General features: G+C 41.1%; 3 protein-coding genes across 3 annotated transcripts; 2 read left to right on the top strand and 1 right to left on the bottom strand.

The window, feature by feature from the left end:
• Nucleotides 1-328: 328 nt before the first annotated feature.
• On the top strand, nt 329-3888 carry LOC133743002 (probable inactive purple acid phosphatase 27). The gene is made up of 12 exons (XM_062170739.1): nt 329-659; nt 779-870; nt 953-1019; nt 1115-1237; nt 1375-1467; nt 1651-1780; nt 1864-1945; nt 2044-2176; nt 2317-2522; nt 2624-2749; nt 2933-3242; nt 3346-3888. Exons 1-12 carry the CDS (start codon nt 462-464, stop codon nt 3649-3651), a joined length of 1866 nt encoding a protein of 621 aa, XP_062026723.1. The 5' UTR covers nt 329-461; the 3' UTR covers nt 3652-3888.
• Nucleotides 3889-4630: 742 nt separating this feature from the next.
• Nucleotides 4631-7184, bottom strand: LOC133707368 (uncharacterized). Its single transcript, XM_062132925.1, has 4 exons — nt 6194-7184; nt 5168-6105; nt 5012-5071; nt 4631-4920 (listed from the first exon to the last, which is right to left on the bottom strand). Exons 1-2 carry the CDS (start codon nt 7182-7184, stop codon nt 5480-5482), a joined length of 1617 nt encoding a protein of 538 aa, XP_061988909.1. The 3' UTR covers nt 4631-4920; nt 5012-5071; nt 5168-5479.
• A 9538-nt stretch (nt 7185-16722) lies between these two features.
• On the top strand, nt 16723-20008 carry LOC133743268 (nucleotide pyrophosphatase/phosphodiesterase-like). The gene is made up of 11 exons (XM_062171135.1): nt 16723-16985; nt 17151-17242; nt 17329-17392; nt 17482-17604; nt 17764-17856; nt 17974-18103; nt 18193-18274; nt 18362-18494; nt 18625-18830; nt 18946-19071; nt 19261-20008. The coding sequence occupies exons 1-11, from the start codon at nt 16782-16784 to the stop codon at nt 19874-19876; spliced, it is 1869 nt and encodes a 622-aa protein (XP_062027119.1). The 5' UTR covers nt 16723-16781; the 3' UTR covers nt 19877-20008.
• The last annotated feature ends 391 nt before the right edge of the window (nt 20009-20399 follow it).

Below are 20399 nucleotides of genomic sequence, written 5' to 3'. Positions count from 1 at the left end.
GGTATTATGTTTTTTGTTTAGAAACCTTTGAATCGAACAAAAAGAAGAAAAAACTTTTGGATGCAACTTCTTGGAAGATTGCCACAAAATACAATAGTGTGTTTGAGTATCTTACTTGGAACAGGCTCAACAAGAAAGTCAACATCACACCATCGTAGGACCGTCCATTTTTTCTCTTTTAATGAAAGAAACTTGTACAGAAGCATCAAGATGAAGAAGCAAATACGAAAACTTCTAAATCCAAATGGAAAGAAGGAATATTCCTCTTTAGTTTTAAAAGGAAAGAAGAAGAAGCAACGGACATTTATTATATTACACAAGTATGGAAACAAATGTTTTAAATGGAGAGTGATTTCTTGGCCCGTTATAAATTTGGCTGAGACATCAATGCTATAGTTTTCATTGGGGTTTTTTGGACAGGGTCGTCAAACTCATTAGGAGCTAGCCTTCCACAAGCACAAATGGAGGGCTCAAGCTTCTTGTCCCTGAAAGTTGCTCTGATACTGGTTTTCTTGTTGCATTACACAGCAGCTCATAGTCACAATAAGCATGCAGGCGACGGGGTTCAGCCGCTTTCCAAGGTTCAAATCCACAGAGCTGTTTATGAGCTTCATGAAAATGCTTCCCTCAAACCATACCCTGCACTTCTTGGTATGAAGGTACGTGTTTCACCTCAACTACTTGATCTTTTCAGTACTGTTAATTGCCAGATATCTTTTTTTTTTTTTAATTTTTTTTAATTTTTATTTTTTATGAGTTTGGGTCACTTTATGTTCAGGGAGAAGATTCTGAGTGGGTAACTGTGAAAGTTGATAGTCCTAATCCTTCTGGAGATGATTGGTTGGCAGTTTTTTCTCCTGCAAATTTCGAGTAATGTTCTAACCTTTTTATTAAGTGCATTGCTTGGATAAAATACAATTCAGTGTCATAAAAATGAATCTATTATGGGCAGCTCATCGACTTGTCCATCTACCGACTCCAGACAACAGGCTCCATACATATGCTCAGCTCCGATCAAGGTGTGTGTTATTGCTGTATCATCTATCTTCGAATTTGAGGAAATTATAGCTCTTAATAAGAACTGTCGTACTGAATTTTGTTGCTTTCATTTCAGTACATGTTTGCGAATGATTCCAGTGCTGATTATACAAAGACTGGCAAAGGAACTTTCAAACTTCAGTTGATCAATCAAAGGGAAGGTTTTTCATTTGCATTGTTCTCAGGCGGGCTATCAAACGTATGCTCATTTATCCTCTCTTCCAGCTCAGTGGTTGCTATTTGAAATACTAATGTCTATTTAACAGTTTAACTCTGTGTGTGTGGTTTCAATAAAGGCATTTGTTTTCTAAGTATATATTCATCAAATTAATGCAGCCAAAATTGGTGGCAGTTTCTAGTGCTATAAGTTTCTTGAATCCGAAAGCACCCCTTTACCCTCGTCTTGCTCAAGGAAAGCAATGGGATGAAGTAAGTTCATACATATATACATGACTCAGTATTTTCATAAATTCCTGGAGTCTCCACTGGCTCCAGATTGAACCCCTTATTGTTGAGGCTAAGAACTCAAGTAAGCAAAAATGTAATGGATGATAGTGGGTAAGAATATATATGCAACCAAGTTTCTAAATATGTTCTTGTTCTCTTATGCAGATGACAGTAACCTGGACAAGTGGCTATAACATTGATGAAGCTGTACCTTTTGTTGAGTGGGGTCTAAAGGGAGAGGCTCAAACCCGATCTCCAGCAGGAACATTGACTTTTACACGAGAGAGCATGTGTGGTATGGATCACATGATCAATCTAATCCACCCACGTAAATGCCAGATAAAAGAACTTAATCTAAGAGTTCTTCTTGTAATGCAGGTCCACCAGCTCGAACAGTTGGTTGGCGCGATCCTGGTTTCATCCACACTAGTTTCTTAAAGGACCTTTGGCCAAATTCATTGTATGCAGCTTCGATATTAATTTGATTTCTTAAAATGAACTGTAAAGAGTTATCTGTTCTGTACCTAAGGCTGTTATATATGGTGGTTGTATATGCAGGTACACTTACAAGCTCGGTCATAGGTCATCTAATGGTTCCTATATCTGGAGCAAGTCTTACTCTTTCAAGTCATCACCATATCCCGGTCAGGACTCATTACAGCGTGTAGTTATATTTGGAGACATGGGAAAGGTATCAACCTTGGTGGAAAATGTTGGCCACTACATGAACACTTGTCAGACATATGTAGCATTTATTTTCTATAACTAGCTCTCTCCATGGTTACCTATGTTCATACAAGATTGAGTTTGCTTTCCTCCCACGAATTTCAGGCTGAGCGCGATGGTTCAAATGAATACAGTAATTATCAGCCGGGTTCACTCAATACCACTGATCAACTGATCAAGGACTTAGATAACATTGACATAGTTTTCCACATAGGAGACATTTCCTATGCCAATGGATACATCTCACAGTGGGACCAGTTCACATCACAGGTTGAGCCCATTGCATCGACTGTACCATATATGATTGCAAGGTATGTAAACTTGTTTTATCCTTATTCCTGTGAATGAACACATCTGTTTGAAATATATAAGTTCACATTGTCCTCTGAAACTTCATAAAATGCTCCGACAGTGGTAATCATGAACGAGATACACCAGGGACCGGATCCTTCTATAATGGTAATGATGCAGGTGGTGAATGTGGTGTGCTAGCTGAGACTATGTTTTATGTTCCTGCCGAGAACCGAGCTAAGTTCTGGTAAATAACTTGTACTACTTCCTATGGCTGATTACATTAGAGACTTTATATGAGTTTATGTTTTATGTTATTTTTAAGGAAAACAGAAAACTGTACCACCAGTCATTCTGCTGGCTATAGGCTAAGTCTTCAACTATGTATCTTAATCCCCTTAAAGAAATCAACTGTAATTGTTGTTTACAGGTACTCAACAGATTATGGCATGTTCCACTTCTGTGTAGCTGACACTGAACATGACTGGAGGGAAGGAACTGAGCAGTACAAATTTATTGAGAAATGCCTTGCATCAGTTGACAGGCAGAAACAGCCTTGGCTGATATTCATTGCTCATCGTGTTCTTGGTTATTCCTCCGACTTATATTATGGGTTGGATGGTTCATTTGAAGAGCCAATGGGTAGGGAAAGCATGCAAAAGCTATGGCAAAAGTACAAGGTAGACATTGCTTTCTATGGCCATGTCCATAACTATGAAAGAATATGCCCCATTTACCAGGTATGCAAACACAATGGCATTTACTGTGAAACTGCAACACTTTCGGATTTTCCACACACGTTTTATTTGCCTCATGCATGAATATTCAAATTTTGTGCTGCAGAATCAATGTGTAAACACAGAAAAATCCCATTATTCCGGGACTGTGAATGGAACAATCCACATTGTTGTTGGAGGAGGAGGCAGTCACTTATCAGAATTTAGCCCAGTGCAGACCACTTGGAGCCTTCACAAAGATCATGACTTTGGCTTTGTAAAACTCACAGCATTTAACCACTCATCACTTCTCATGGAGTACAAGAAGAGCAGTGATGGTAATGTCTATGATTCCTTCACTATCTCAAGGGACTACAGGGATGTCTTGGCATGCGTGCATGACGGTTGTGAGCCAACTACCTTAGCTACATGATGAAGTACATCATCTTACACTTTCGATGATCAAACAGTGGATGTACACTTGACAAGAAACTTGCCACTGAGAAATAAGTTGTACGTACAAATGATTTTAGGGTATCAGAACTGGTATCAAATGAAATCCACAGTTCATTTGTTACAGAATATTATTTGGTCAACCTATATGTCCCCCACCCCCCTCTTGATACAGATTGGCTTAAGCATATATTCAAATCACAGTCTATCTTGACCCTGTGTTGATGCATGGACTATGCTAAATTATGCTTAAAGACCTCCTGTATTTGGGATGTGTTCACATTAATTTGCTTATCCTACTGATTTGGATATATAAAAACACAATTTGTCAGGTCATTAGGGCTTTTAATTAAGAGAAAAATGCACCATCAGTGCCTCAACTCTTGTGCACCGGCCAAGTTGATACCCAGACTCTCAGTGCTATCAATATGATACCTGAACAATGATTTCGCTATCAGTGACATCCTTCCGTCAAAATTCTCAGACTGGGACGTTAAAAAAGTCACGTGCCAAGCACGTGGGCCTCAAAAAAAGGGCAAATGACCTAAATGACCCTTAGCTTATCCCAACAACTGATTTCCCTCCAATATCTATTTGGCACACAACTTTCCCTCCAAATTAACTTCAGCAACATAACATCAACATCATATCAGTCCATTTTCCAGTAACTAATGAACCTGATCAAATGTCTTAATTTCCATCTCCATCAAAATCAACATTGTAAGAGAAGAAAGGAACTGTGTACCTAGTGAAAACACATGTAGCACAATCAAATTCAACCTAAACACCCATTCAATTACCACATGAGTTGTTACAAGCAAAAATCATGGCAGATCAAAATAAATACTGTTCCATGATGCATAATTTGTGCAGCAGCCTTAATACACAACATGAACTTAAACTGAAATCTTGATACCAGTAACTTAAACTTCTTTTCCAAAGATTCCAAAGTGCTGCAATCAAAATAGGCTAACAAACACCAAACTGAATAGGTTTATGTTTAAGAAGCCGCCCAATCAGAGGAAGGTTGGCTTTGCATAGGTTGGGAAGATATCTTCTGTGCACCTCTTGCAGCAGGATTTTGGCTGCTTTGAGTAGGAGGTTGCTGGACTGTTTGTGAGGTTGATACGTTGGTATTGACACCAGAAGTACCACCAACAGCATCCTTGACCTTCTTCCATGTCTTCCTTGACCTTATGATCTGTTCCTTCAAGTTGGAACACCCCTTTGGCATAGATGCTCTTTTAGGCTGCACAATCATATCCAAAACAGATAAACACATTCACCACAATTGCAATTTCAATATCACATAGTCAAAAACAGTTCAGTTTAAAACATACCTTCTTGTTGGTTCTCTTCCTTTTGTTACCAGCATTTGGTCCATTTGATGAACCTTCTCCCTGTTGAATTTTTAAAGAAAAAGTTAGTAAACAAAGTAAAAGCTAGTAATGGACAAAGTTTAAAAATTGACATCAAACTCGATATTAAGTACTTACTGAGGCTGCTGCCTTTGCTGCCTTGGTGATTGGACAACCTAGCTTGTTGTGTCCTTGTTGCCCACATACTCTGCATGAAATCTTGATACCAGTTCTAGGCAATTTACCCTCTTGGGGTGCAGGTGGGGCTGTGGTCTGTTTCCTCTCTCCGGGTTCCTTTGTTCTCTTCGTTTTAGGCCTACCAGGCTGCTGCTTGTAAAGGGGAGGTGCAATTGGGTACTCAACAGGTTCCCAATCCTCTTGGCCTGCTATAGGATAGATTATTGGGTTGTATGACTCCAAATAGGTTGAGGGCATGAGGTAGTCATCACATTATAAGGCAGCATCCTGTTTCTTGAACCTAATTGCACAGATAGCATGAACACATGGTATCCCACTTAGCTGCCATCTCTTACAAGTGCAAGTATGAAGGCCCAAGTCTACTGCATGATTGCTGCCACTGTCCCCAGTTACTTGGAATATGAATTCCCCAGACCTGTGTGCTCTATATAATGTTGCTCTTTGACTGGTCTTGTCAATAATTTTCTTGATTCGAGGTCCAACCAAATCTTTCCACTTTTCACAAGCCACTATTCTGTTTGCTTGCCTCACCATCATATCCATTCTAATCTTTTCCAACATGGTGAGTATGGGCTTATCTCTAGCTGGTAATATAGCTGCATAGAAAGACTCACAAAGGTTGTTGAGTAGTATATCACACCTTGAGTCCTCGCTGAAATAAGCCCTAGACCAATGTGTTGGGTTCTTGTCAAGAAACCATTTCCAGGCATCATCACTAAGCTCCCTCAATTCAGCCATGTGCTTGTTATACCACACAACAGTGCTGGATCTAGCTGCATTCCAAACCAACTGCTTCAGCCCCTCTCCTGGATGCTTGGCCTTGAAATTATTGTAAAAATGCCTCACACAGTGCCTATGCTCAGCATTTGGAAACCAATCTGCAGTTGTAATGCAAAATAAACACATCAACAAATCATTTTAATGTCACACAAAGTGTACAAATTAAAAGCAAAATTTAGTCCAAACCTGCTATTGCATTTCCTAGCCCCTTCTGCTTATCTGTGATAAAGGCATAGCTGCTGTCCTTGTCCATCTTCAAATCCCATTTCAAAAGCTCTAGGAACCAGGTCCAAGTCTCTTGGTTCTCAGCTTCAGCAATGGCATATGCAATTGGGAACATCCCATTGTTTGCATCTATGCCAACTGCTGCTAATAACTGTCCAGGATGGTGCCCTTTTATGTGACACCCATCCAAACCAATGAGAGGCATGCAGCCATTCATCCACCCATTCTTACATGCTGCAAAACAAATGTAAATTCTCTGAAACCTCCTTATTTCACCATCCATACATGTCTTGATTTCAACTGTTGAACCAGGATTGCTTCTTAATAACTCTTTCCTATAAGCAGCAAGGTTGTTGTACTGCTCAATGTAATGGCCCTGATTCATCCTCTTTGCCTTTCTCTTAGCTCTTGTGATGGTTTGCACCCCCACATCCAACTTGTATTTCTTCTGTATGTGATTATGTATGCCAGCTCTGGACCAATTCTCATCCACCAACAAATCTGGTTGTACCTCTCTTGCAATCCTGTTGTAATCCAAGAAGTGGCTTGTTTCCACTGGAGAACAAGTGTGTTTGTTGTTCAACGTCCTTATAATCAAAGTTGGACCCTCACCCTTTGAAGTGCTAGCATACAATCTAAATGGGCAGTCCCATTGACAGTTGACCTCAACCTTGTGCTTAGAATTCTTTTCAAACCAAAGTCCAATCTGATTCCTGATTGCACACTCCCTCACAGCCTCCTTGAACTGCTCTGAGTTTGGGAATGCCAAACCCAACCTGAACTTGGGGTTTTTCAGATCCACAGATCTGATCCAAGGCCTAATCTTCACTCCTTTATTCAGCTTCTTTGGAAGTGGATTCCCATCCTCATCCTCTTCAGTATCAGATCCACTCAAACTCTCCAACTCATCAGAATCTGCAGCTTCATCTGAGCAATAGCCTCTGAACCCCATATCTTCAAACTCCTCAACATTTGTAGGTTCTGTGACATTTTCTTCAAACTCAACATCATCAAACTCATCTTGGTTGAGATCGTAGTCGGAATCGACATAGAAGTCTGAACCATCATCTGAGTCATCATCATCAACTACCTCAACCTCTCTTGCATTACTGCCTGGTTTCTTCCCTCTTGTATTATACCTTGGCTGCTTTGGTTTCTTTCCCCTCCGGTTCACTTTGGCAGCCTCAACCGGTCTCTTGCCCTTCTCAGATGGAGTAAATCTGGAACTGCTTTCACCCCTAGAAACCTTGTTCTGCTTGGACTGAGCTTGTCTTTCCCTGATTTCTGCAGCCAACCTCTCTTTTACAGCTGTAGCCTCTCTTGCCCTCTTTTCTGCAGCTTCACTCTCTCTCTTTTCTGCCTCGTCCCGAGCCAATTGCTCTGCAGCCTCTCTTGCTCTCAATCTATCAGTTTCCTCCTTTTGCTTAGCTGTTGCCTCCCTTTCCCTAACCTCTGCAGCCTCTCTTTCTGCCTTCTCCCAAGCCTCCTTTTCAGCTTTCTCAGCAGCCTCTTTTTCTCTCTGTTCAATTGCCTCAAGCTTTTCTTTAGAGCAGCTGTAGCAGAGGCAGGCCAAGGCCTTTTAACACAATGCTTAACTCTTTTAGGTTTTGTAGAGGGTCCCCCAAAGTTACCCTTATGCCCCTCTGCTTCACTTGTTTTCCTACTGTGTCCTATGTTTTCTTGCCCTGCAGTTTCTTGTGACGCCAACACATTTGTGACAATATCAGATAGCCCTTCAAAAGTGTCTTCACTTGGCCCAACCCCCACATTTACTCCACCTTCTTTAAAGCCTTCACCAACCTCCCTTCCACCCTCATTACCATTTGAATCACCTCCATCTGTGATATCAATTATATGTGGAGAACTGGTCCCCACATGAAATTTGCTTGGAGAGCTGTTGTACTGACTAGCCTGCAAGTTTGCTGCCTCAAACATTCTCTCCTTCTCTGTTGCACTACAATTATTCAAAGGATTTTCCCAGTCGGGGTCATCTGGCTTCAGATCATCTAATTCAGCCTCTCTCTTCCTCCTACGACCACCCCCTGTTATATACACACTAATCTGCCTCTTACTCAAAGGTATCACCTTCACCATTTCTAGAGCATCTGCATCATTCTTGATTGGAATGAATCCTTCATTGCTTGAAGTCCGAGGCAGCTTGAAATGGTAGGAGATGGGCTTCCCTCTGTACCCCAATGCGTAAGCTATATTGTTCATCTCCACCCATGACATCAACTCAGGATCTAACCCATCTAAATAGATTTTTCCCCCATCTTGTTGAACCTAGCCACCTTATACTTCTTGGTCCCATCCAGTTGCTTGTCAAAATATCCACCATGGAAGATTTCCATTGTGTACAGATGGTCGGGAACTGCAAAATCAACAACATATGAACATCTCTATGAACAATCAATATCAATGTCAATAAGAGACATCAACTTCTCTAACTATTATGCATCCAAACCAAAATCCTCATGCTCATTTAGATGTAAAATACTCGATATTGAATCGTATTCAAACTTTCCCCAAATCCATTTTTTTCTGGATTCTGACTTTTTCTCATTTAAACACCCTAATATTCGAAGTCAACCATCACAGTCCAAGAACAAAAACAATATAAAACCCAGCACGCACAGATCGATTACCATAATACTCTTTCTTTATTCAAGCACTAAAAGAAACCAATTTTTCTATCTTCATCGCTGAAACCCTAGAAAGATTCCCCTTTTGCCCAGATTTTTTTAAAACTGTTGTTCAAAAGTATGCTTATGTCGGTCGGATTCTCATTTCACTCCATTACAAAAGAATAGGAGATAAAGAAGTAGATTCGAAAAGAGACTTACTTGGGGGGGGGGGGTGGTCCAGACTCCCTAAAAATCCTCCACATTTTGGCCATCTCTTTACTGTCGGAGATTCGATTCCAGGTCCGTGTTCTGTTGCGCACAGACTGTCAATCTCAGTCTTTCGAATATTTTGAATTGAAAAAGGTGAAAGCTTTGAGGGATAAGAGTTTGGGTCTGACTAGATCGTGATTTGTCGAAGAGGAGGTATGAGAATGGAGAGAAAATGGAGGTTTTAATCGATTAGGGCTGCATTTTGAGCAAAAAGACGTCTTTGCCCTTTTTTGGGGCCCACGTGCTTGGCACGTGACTTTTTTAACGTCCCAGTCTGAGAATTTTGACGGAAGGATGTCACTGATAGCGTATTAATTTTCAGGTATCACATTGATAGCACTGAGAGTCTGGGTATCAACTTGGCCGGTGCACAAGAGTTGAGGCACTGATGGTGCATTTTCTCTTTAATTAATCATATATAATATTATAATCACTCAGGTAAGAATTCTATGATTTTTCAGTTGAATGCCTCTTCTTGGAAGATAATCAGAAAGAGAACTTTGAGTACTATTTGAGATATTATTTAATCTCACGTGATACAGGCTTAACAAGAAGTCATCAGAACGCCAGCATCTTAATCCATCCTTTATTCATCTTTGCCTTTTGTCTGACTTGAAGAAAGTATTTTTACAAATTAGCAACAAAATGACTAGTCAAAATGTCAAATACGAACATTATCAATTAGAAAAGGCAAGAAGAAATAAGTGCATTAATATAACATACATGTCTACAATCAAAAGATACAGTAGTGTTCCGTTTTCAGGGACAGTCTAGGCACCTTTGTGCATCTAGTCTTTGCATTTGGTCTGGTCCTGTCGACTAAGTCTCAGTGGATCTAGTTGTACACCAATTGAGGTCTCTAGGCAACTAGGTTTATTGGTTAAAGAATTAGGTTGGGAGGGCCGGATCTCTCTAGCGCCTCCGGTGTAGTACCAAAGGGGGATTCCCGCTATGTCTACGTATCGATTGTACAATGAGTGGGTCTATTTTCTATGTACCATTGTGAGTACTACCACTATCTTCTTGTCTGTCTAAATGGCAGCAGAAGGGTATGTAACGGCCTCTTCTGGCTTTTAATGAATATATATTCGCCCTACTGGCTTGATTTTCAAAAAAAAAAGATGACAATGAGTGTTAGAGACTAAAGACACATTTGGTTGGTCGACTGCTCTATAAAATGGTTTGATCATTTTGGATCACATCACTCACACACATTATGGAGAGCTTCAGCTTCTTCTTGTCCCTTAAACTTGCCCCGTTATCGGTTTTCTTATTGAATTTAACAGCAGTTCATAGTCACATTAAGCATGGAGGTGATGGGGTACAGCCACTGTCCAAGATTCAAATCCACAGAGCTGTTTACGAGCTTCATGAAAATGCTTCTGTCACGGCAAACCCAGTCCTTCTTGGCACCAAGGTAATGTAGTTCAACTAGCTACTTATTTTTACTATTAGCCTCGTTCTTTTTGTCATGAAGAACAAGGGCTGCAGGGGGAAGATTCTCAATGGGTAACAGTGGAAGTTGGCACTCCTCAGCTTTCTGAAGATGATTGGTTGGCAGTCTTTTCTCCTGCAAATTTCAAGTATGTCCATCTAAATTACTCTTCTGATGAATAAAATTCTATATATGTTATACTTGTACTTAACAAAACCTTAGTCTGATATGAATCGTTGGTCATTCCGTAATAGCTACTTAAGCTTTCGTGGGGTTCATTGGTTGTCTAACATAGTACACTAGAGAGTGTTACCTTTTTCCTTTTTTGATAACTACTAGTATTGAAGGGGGAATTTGATCTCGAGCTCTTGGATGTACGGATAAATCATGATACTCTAAACCACTGGACTCAACAAACTTATGCGTGATTACATCATCAATTATGATGGAGTTTCTATCCCACGTCTCATGTACACTAATGTAATTTTCATAGAGCTTTATATTCTCAGGAATATGTTCTGACGTTGAGGTGTCCCCTAACGATAACCTTAATCCAGAAGATTCTCATGAGACGGATTTTGAGTGTCGATGATCAAAGGATTGGTTGTGCCAAATCCTTCGAACCCACGGGCCTCCCATGCATCCTAGCTGGGGCCATGGCCTGTAACGCCAGAGTGCCACTATCTATGGCGTTGGTGCCATGCCTACCTCCGTGTAGGGTGACGCTACGTCCTTTTGTAGGGACGTCCTTCCTTACAGGCATATTTGCAGCAGATATGTGTGATCTCGTCACTTTAGTGGGGATCGAGATGAGATATAGTGGGGACAGGCCACGCCAATTCCTGTTGTTCCTGCTGAACATTTGTGTTCTTATCTCTCTCTAACGATGGGAAGACTGTCTCATCAAAGTGACAATCCGCAAGACATGCGGTAAAGAGATCGCCTAGCAAGGGTATTAAATGGCGAAAGATTATTGGAATCACAAATCCAACGTAGTTGCCCATTCGTCTGTAAGGACCCATCATAGTACACTGTGGCGGCGCAATTGGCACATAAATGACACACTCAAAGATGTGTTCGCTCCGAAAGGGCAATAAGCATTCGCTCCGAAAAATTCTAGATGGACGACGCACTCGCACTAATTATGCTCGATATACGGCACAAAACCACGCTTTGGTATCAACCCCGCAAAAAAACCCTCTTTGACTGGGGACTTGGGGACTTGTACATACAACCCAGCATAATTAGCAACGGTTACTCTCATGCCTCAAGGCATCACCTTCGAACTACCCGTTAATGCCTCATGGCGTCTCCGAGCTTCACGCTCACTCCTTCCCGGCATCCTCGAGCTTCACGCTCATGCCTTTCCGGCAACCCCGAGTTTTATGCTCACGCCTTCCCAGCATTCTCGAGCTTCACACTCATATCTCCTCGGTATATTACACGTTAATGGAATATTGAATTCTTCTACCATTTGTCGTTTGCAACAATCAAATTCTTTTCACGTTCCATTAACACGAGCGAAAACCAAACTAATACAAACGTTTGCATATTCATTGTTCATGAGTTACAAACTCTTGCCTTCATAGTACTCAGGCCACTTACACCTCACACGCGTAACCTTGGCAACTCAACCTCGCTCATTTTCTTGTGCACATCACGCATTTATGCATCATATGCACTATGAATGCTCATTTTTCGTATGCTCACACAACCAGGGTGCATTCTGGAGCTCATAACCGATCATACTCGGCACCATTCACATATAGACATCATCATGTATCATGCACCTCGTACATTCATACATGCTAATGCATATCAGTGCAACTCATATACATTGTCCAATACAACAAGCATTCTACATGCGCATGCTTCTATCTTTGTTTTGCAGGTTAAAGAGTCCCTTATTGCTTACGGAGTTCGGCGACTTGTAGGGGCTGGGCGCCGCCCGGACGTCACTTATGCTTGATGACATCATGTTTATAACTCCCCAATCAAAAAGCTCCTCTTACTTGGGGACTTCGGGGACTTGTAGATACCTCCACTAGCATGACTTATTCTCTATGTCACTAAGCATATATATCACCCTCTTTGGGGGGCCCACAAGCCATGGTGGGACCCAACCGCGATATGCATCCAGTAGCCCGATGTCCAAGCTACACCATGGTAGTCGGAAGTGCTCAAGAGCTTACCGGGAAACCAACTTCCCAACCATGACAATATGCCTTCACAACATGCTTTGAAGACTAGAAGAAGGACTTCTTGTCCCACATTGAAGAAAATGTAAAGGAGAGTGGCTCCCTTCCTTATAAAAGGGACCACTCCTCCCACTTAGAAACCATCCCATTACAACTCTTGTAATCCATGTTGGGCCGCAATGCCCAAACACATATAGTGCAATATTCAAGTGGACGTAGTCTCCCGTTAAGGCAGGAGACGAACCACTATACATCGTGTCTTCTCTCTCTCTCTTTCTCTAAACGTTAATTAGAGTCTTCGGTTTCTAACATTAATAGTACGATACTTGTACCCAGTCACTAACTACAACGCAAAGGTAGATTGAGTGGCGGTGGGTCGTAGACGAATTAGCATAGCTACATGCAATATTGCATCACCCCAAGCGAATATAAGGATATTTGTGCGCATTACCAAATTCCAGGCTACCATCGTAGTCGTTTCCACGAGACCATTTGGGTGTGTTCATGGGAATATGATGTCCAACATCAGTCTCAGTGATATGCAATAACCATCGAAAGTCTTCGATGCAAACTCTCTAGCAATGTCAAATCCAATTGACTGAATAGGATGATCCGGGGAGTGAGCCCGTCATCATATGATATTTGCTAGGAGTGTAGTATAAGTAGCATTTACTGGTGGACAATGGCACAACACGTGATTAGTGTGTTTGCGTGTCAATTAACATCATGAAATATTTAAGCGTCTACAAGTTGGTTGAATCAGTCCATAGAATCCCCATGGATTCTATGTAAGAACAGAATGAGTATTTTCATATCATTTGCATAGGACGGTCTCAGTCCTAATTTCCCTAAGGAACAGGCTTTGTAAAATGAGCGAGAGGCTTTAGAAGCAACCAATAAGGATTTTGGTTGGGCCTGAGCGTCTGAAGCGCTCTTTGAAGCAAACTTGGTGATTGCAGCATCACCTATGGCACCATCATCATGATGGATGTCATCCATAGCGTCATGGATAGGGACTGTGCCAGCCCTAGGTTGGTGGTGGACGGCGGCGGCTCTGGAGGCAGCGGCGACGGTCACACTTAGTCTAGGAATCAACTTTTGATTCATGCTTCGTTTCGCTCGAGAGAAAGGATGTTCATGTGAAGTCTTTAGTAGACGGATCATCATGTCATGACTAGGATGACCTATCCTGCTTGATAAAGCCAATATGTGTCTAAATCCAAGAGATTTTCTCTCATAACTTTATTGGATTTAATAGCTCGAATAGTGACATAGAGTCCACTAGAGAGACACATAAACTTCTCTAAGATGCGCCTTTGTTCGCAATCGTTAGAGGTATTGCAAATGAACTCATTTCCGTTCTCTACATACGTTTTCGCATGGAATCCGTTGGCTATTCATAGGTGTGATTTGCCCTAGGAGCGTAGAGAGTTTCTATGACAGTAATCAAGGTGTCATTTGGCAAGGGGAACTTGGGCTATTCCATGTCCTTGAATTAATACTGATGGCCCAGCCGTCATAGTCACAAAGTCATATTCTCAGAATCAAAATGGAGTCATAATGAAAAGAACTCGAAATTTTATTAATAAGCCAACGGAGTTACATCATTGTCTCTTTGACCAAAGAAAATCTAATCCAAAATGTTAGCTAATGCAAAACAATGGTAGTCGTCTAACTTCTTTCGGTAATTCCAAAATAAATGTAACCAGATGAGTAGAGAGATGTCGGTGGAGCAAGGCTCGCTTAAGTACCACTAATCTCAGAACCTTCCTAGACATCACACTTACTTTCGGTGAGCCTACTTTGAAGAAAGACTAAACCATTGGCATCTACTACAAAAATATATGGCAATTGCCTATTACATCTCTTGAAAAATAAAAAGACTTAATCAAAATCGCCAGTCTCTGGATCTTAGGCTTTGAAGTCTTTAACCCTTAGAGCGAGATCGTCATCTTGATCTTCTTGCTCCATGTAATTTGCTTCACTTGCTTCACGATACATCTTGTACGCGTTAGCAACATTCTGGGGTGCATTACATGCTTTGGCCCAATGTCCGGACACTCCACACTGAAGACAAGCATCATCATGGTCAGGCTCCCTTGATCGGGGCGCACCTAGAGCGCGTTGGGGACGGCTATGATCCTTGGTGGCGCCACCACCATAGCCGGAAGCTCTGCGTCTCTCTCTCTTCACACGTTGACCTTTACGGTTCCGTGCACGCCTATCTTGGAGGTTTCCTTCCTCTTTGGGGCAAGAACATGGACCAGAACGTCCAGAATTATCCCTTTTCTTAGGGTTTCGCTCCTGGCGCCCTCCCTTAGGGGCGCGACTATAATCAGCTAAGTTCATGGCTCCAATAAGCTCATGAAATCTTGTGATGCGTCCGACATTGACATAAATCCGATAGTTCTTGGCTAGCTATCATCAATGCAGAGACGGGGAAGGTAGAGAGAGTCTTCTCGATCAACATCGTATCAGTGATTTTCTATCCACAGAATTGTAGTCAAGTACAGACTTGAAATCACAGAAGTGGAGGTTATGCCATCTCACTTCTAAATCAGGAAGCAGGGAGTTAAGAATGTTGCCAAAACGCTGCTCGAGTTCTACCCATAGTTTTCTTGGGTCTTCCTCATTGAGGTAATCATTTTGGAGCGCGTCATTCATGTGCCTTGTCATGAGAATTATGGCTTTAGCTTCATTGGCCTCTCTCGTAGCTCTATTGGCACGTTTTGACTTGGCTCTTGGATCGTATCTAGGATCTCATCAGCCTTAAGATGCTGGCGCACATCACAGACCCACTTGTGGTATCCTGCGCCTGTTGTCTCTAGTGGAGCGAAGCTCGACTTGTTCAGGTTACTCATCCTGAAAAACAACAAAAGATTAGGGTTAGTTTAGGAGTGAAAAGGCTATCACGAAAACAATAAAAATTTATGAGCGTAGTCGCTTCTAAGAAATTAGGAATTTCCGAGCATAATCGCTTCCAAGAAATTCGATTCTAAGAGGGGTTAGATTAGATCAAAACAATGATATTTGTGGTCAATCGTTTCTTCTCAACAAACTCTAAGTTTGGAGAACTCTACAAGCTCCAAGCTTGGAGTGAGCACGAACCCCCACAGTTCGGCTTAATTAGGTCTCCCCTATGATGAAGAAAGGGGGATAGAAGAAGAGAGTTTGCAAGTCTCCGAAGAAAAAGAAAAGAAATTGAAATTACAAAAGCAAAAGGAATTGGATAAAAGAAGAATACCTTTTTTTTCTTTGACTTTGATTGAATGTGGGCCTCCCTTTTTTTTCTCTCTTTTCTTCTTCTCCGGCAGTGGGACACTGGCTTTTTTTTTTCTTTTTCTTTCTCTTCTGCCGGGCCGCCTTCTTCCTTTCTTTATTTTTCTTTCTCTTTTCTTCTTTCTGAGCCCGCCTCTCTCTTTCCTTCTTACTGGTTCCGGTGACGCCGCCGGCGGTTCTGGGCTTCAATATATGCGGCGGTGGTTGCTAGGGTTTGAAGGCTACGAATTTAGAGTTTCATGGTTAGTGCTTCGTGCTGATAACATGTTGAAGGAAAACTAAATTGGGAGAGAATTGCTGTGTACTTTCATTGATAATAGGGGCCTCTTTATATAGAGGATTACAATGCATAGAATCTGAATTGTACAAGGAAATGTAATCATACATTGAATGGATATCTATAAGATTCTCTAAGATTATCTCTAATTAAAACCCTATTAACACTAAGTCAAGTAACCTATGCATTTACTTGAACAAACCACGGTTTTTAAGCCTAAAAGGTTTAGCGAGGCATCAATAATTCAAAATTAAAAAGTAAAAACTGGTGGGTTTCCAGAAGTAAATAAAATCGAGAGATGCATGCATGCATGTCACATCATTAAGAAAAAATATCCAATTCCAGCCAAAAGCTTCAAAATGAGTGATTGGGACAAATTTAATGGGCGAGGCCTACTATAAATAAAGCCGGCCGAGACTTCAGTGCTGATAAACACATCTAAGTTTTAATAATTGGTAAACCTACCATGGCCTTCTTCTTCCTCCTCAAAGTTGCAGTGCTACTGGTTTTCTTAGGTCAGTTCACAGTTGCTCATAATATCAAGCAGAAGCTGCATGCAGATGGTGGTGATGGAGTGCAGCCACTCTCCAAGATTCAAATCCTCAGAGCTGTTTCTCAGCTTCACGAAAATGCCTCCGTCTCTGCGTACCCTGTCCTTCTTGGCACAAAAGTACGTAGATATATACTTCGTTCAACTAGCTATTAGTTTGGGAGTATTTATTTTTCACTATGTTTGAAGTAAAGTTAAACAAACTGCTAAATTCACCGAATTTGTTTTTGTACCCATACATGTGGCGGCCTCATTTACTGACATCTGTGTTTACTTTATGAGCAGGGGGAAGATCTTGGGTGGGTAACTGTGACAATTTCTAGTCCTACTCCTGCGCAAGATGATTGGGTGGCAGTTTTTTCTCCTGCAGTTTTCAAGTAATGTCAACCTTGCACATTCCTGATTTTAGCTGCTATGTATATTTTTAAGCTTGTAGACTAAAATTTTCAATCTGTTATGGCAGTGCATCGACCTGTCCATACAATGAAGACTACTATGAGCCGTACATATGCACATCTCCTATAAAGGTATGTGTTACTTGCTTGTTCGAATTTATTAATTGCACTCCATGTGTTCGACGTAATGTCCGACTGAAATCTTGTTGTTTTGATTTCAGTACAAGTTTGCCAATTATTCCAGTGCTGATTACGCAACCACTGGCAATTCAAGTTTAAAGTTCCAATTGATCAATCAACGAGCAGATTTTTCGTTTGCATTGTTCTCCGGCGGGCTGTCAAACGTGTGTTCGTGTCTCTCTCTCCTCTTTCAGCTCTTTGGTTGCTGCACACACATTTTGTATCATTGTTCCAAAGTTTCATTTGTTGATAACTTGATATTAATGCCTCTAACCCGATGGCAATTCAATTCTTGGCTAAAGTGTGTATTCGTTGTAATGCAGCCGAAATTGGTGGCAGTTTCTAATTATGTAACCTTTGCGTATCCAAAGGCTCCCCTTTACCCTCGTCTTGCTCTAGGGAAGCTCTGGGATGAAGTAAGTTTATTTTATTATGATTCATTACTTTTATATTCAGTCAGTCAATCAGAATGTGGACTACTAGTTGTATGATCTTCTCGTACTCATGTTATGTATGATATTTTTGTTATGCAGATGACAGTGACTTGGACAAGTGGCTATAACATCGATGAAGCTGTACCTTTAGTTGAGTGGGGTTTAGAGGGAGAGCCTCAAACTCGATCTCCAGCAGGAACATTGACTTTCAGTCGACGGGACATGTGTGGTATGAATCACATGATCAATCTAGTTCACCTACATTAATGATCGAATGAGAAAACTTAGAGTAACGCATTTCTTGTAATTTTTATCCAGCCCCACCCGCACGAACAGTTGGTTGGCGTGATCCTGGTTTCATCCATACAAGTTTTCTAAAAGATTTGTGGCCAAATTCAGTGTATGCATCTTGAATATTAGATTCATCTTGGCTCTAACATCCATAGCTGTTCTGTTATTAAGACTGTTGTGCTGGTTTTCTATGCAGTTACTCTTACAAGCTTGGCCATAGGTTATCTAATGGTTCCTATATCTGGAGCAAGACTTACTCTTTCAAGTCATCACCATATCCTGGGCAGGAGTCATTGCAGCGTGTTATTATATTTGGTGACATGGGAAAGGTAAGATCAGGAAATTGGAAACTACTTGGTTATGCCACTAAACACGTCACACAGCATTATGTTACCGTGAATTTCTGCAAACATAGCTGCCTAGATGTTTATCCCTTACTTTTCCTCCTGCAAATTTCAGGCTGAGCGTGATGGTTCAAATGAATATGCTGATTATCAGCCCGGCTCACTCAACACCACAGATCAGCTAATCAAGGACTTGGACAACATTGACATAGTTTTTCACATAGGAGATATGGCTTATGCCAATGGATACATCTCACAGTGGGATCAGTTCACATCACAGGTGGAGCCGATTTCATCAGTTGTACCATATATGGTTGCGAGGTTTGTAATCTTGCTACGTTGATCCTAATTACTGCCGACTGTGGGCACATGTACTACTGTTTACTGTATAAGTACACATGTCCTCTGAAACTTACATCAAGTTTTTTTACGACAGTGGCAACCATGAACGAGATACAACAGGGACCGGATCCTTCTACGACACTAATGATGCAGGTGGCGAATGTGGTGTGCCAGCTGAGACCATGTATTATGTTCCTGCTGAGAACAGAGCTAAATTCTGGTAATAACAACAATACTTTTATATTACACTTATAGTGACTGGTTGAGAAGACAGATCTTGATCTTAGAGCAGTACAGATGCTGTTATGATCTTATATAACATTTATGTCTAGTCAAACTTTTATGAGTATATAATCTCGTTTTTGGTTAGTTTGGCATGATGTTTTAATCCTGTAATTTCTGTTTACAGGTATGCAACAGATTATGGCATGTTCCACTTCTGTATAGCTGACACTGAGCATGACTGGAGAGAAGGTTCTGAGCAGTACAAATTTATTGAGAAATGCCTTGCATCTGCCAACAGGCATAAGCAGCCTTGGCTGATATTCGCTGCTCATCGTGTTCTCGGTTATTCCTCTAACTCTTGGTATGGACAAGAGGGTTCATTTGAAGAGCCCATGGGAAGGGATGACATGCAAAAGCTTTGGCAAAGATACAAGGTGGACATTGCATTTTACGGCCATGTCCATAACTACGAAAGAATATGCCCCATCTATCAGAACCAGTGTGTAACTTCGGAAATCTCTAACTATTCAGGAACTGTCAACGGAACAATCCATGTTGTTGTTGGTGGAGGAGGCAGCCACTTATCAGATTTTAGTTCGCTGCACACAGTTTGGAGCATTTACCAAGATCGAGATTATGGTTATACGAAACTCACAGCATATAACCACTCATCGCTTCTCTTGGAGTACATGAAGAGCAGCGATGGAAAGGTCTATGATTCATTCACCATCTCAAGGGACTACAAGGATGTCTTGGCCTGTGTTCATGACGGTTGTGAACCAACCACCTTAGCTACATGATTTATTGAACATTGTATCTGTTCTAGAGAATAAATTGGCGATTATTTATTGAAGCAACCAAGTTGTAGACAGTAGATTTACGACGATGAGAGATGTGCTTTATGGAAATCCGACTGCCACGCAAGTTCTTTATTTTTCTTTGCTTTCAGACCAGAAAACCAAGAAGAAAAGAATATTTTTTTGCGCTCGTCTTAATTTGTACACAAACATAGGCAGGTTATTCGGATTTATGATGAAGAATCAGAAAAATCTAGGCCCCAACCTGATCACCACGTTTTTCAGACCAAAGTTAGAGTAGTCCTTTTGGGGATGGTAAGTGAAACACATTATCACCATGGTGAACTATGTCTCTCACTTCCCACATCCTCTGGGTGAGTGAAGCACATAATTATCATGATGACTGACTTTCTTGTAAATAACACACAAATCCTTTTCATTTTTAATTATAACAAATGGCACTTTTATAATAAAAACCTTACAAAGTATTAAAATATCATTAAGAAATGCCATTTTTGCCAGTTTA

This window comes from Rosa rugosa, chromosome 4 (genome assembly GCF_958449725.1).
Source record: "Rosa rugosa chromosome 4, drRosRugo1.1, whole genome shotgun sequence".
Lineage (NCBI taxonomy): Eukaryota > Viridiplantae > Streptophyta > Magnoliopsida > Rosales > Rosaceae > Rosa > Rosa rugosa.
Note: the sequence above shows the minus strand (reverse complement) of the source record. Positions and strands in the feature narration are given on the sequence as shown.

Coding starts and splice junctions, on each gene's coding strand:
- LOC133707368 (XM_062132925.1), bottom strand. CDS start 7,184: ATGGGGTTCAGAGGCTATTGCTCAGATGAAGCTGCAGATTCTGATGAG. Junction 6,106..6,193: donor GCTAGGAAATGCAATAGCAG/GTTTGGACTAAA, acceptor TTACAACTGCAG/ATTGGTTTCCAAATGCTGAG.
- LOC133743002 (XM_062170739.1), top strand. CDS start 462: ATGGAGGGCTCAAGCTTCTTGTCCCTGAAAGTTGCTCTGATACTGGTT. Junction 1,020..1,114: donor TATGCTCAGCTCCGATCAAG/GTGTGTGTTATT, acceptor CTTTCATTTCAG/TACATGTTTGCGAATGATTC. Junction 1,238..1,374: donor TCTCAGGCGGGCTATCAAAC/GTATGCTCATTT, acceptor AAATTAATGCAG/CCAAAATTGGTGGCAGTTTC.
- LOC133743268 (XM_062171135.1), top strand. CDS start 16,782: ATGGCCTTCTTCTTCCTCCTCAAAGTTGCAGTGCTACTGGTTTTCTTA. Junction 16,986..17,150: donor CTGTCCTTCTTGGCACAAAA/GTACGTAGATAT, acceptor CTTTATGAGCAG/GGGGAAGATCTTGGGTGGGT. Junction 17,605..17,763: donor TCTCCGGCGGGCTGTCAAAC/GTGTGTTCGTGT, acceptor GTTGTAATGCAG/CCGAAATTGGTGGCAGTTTC.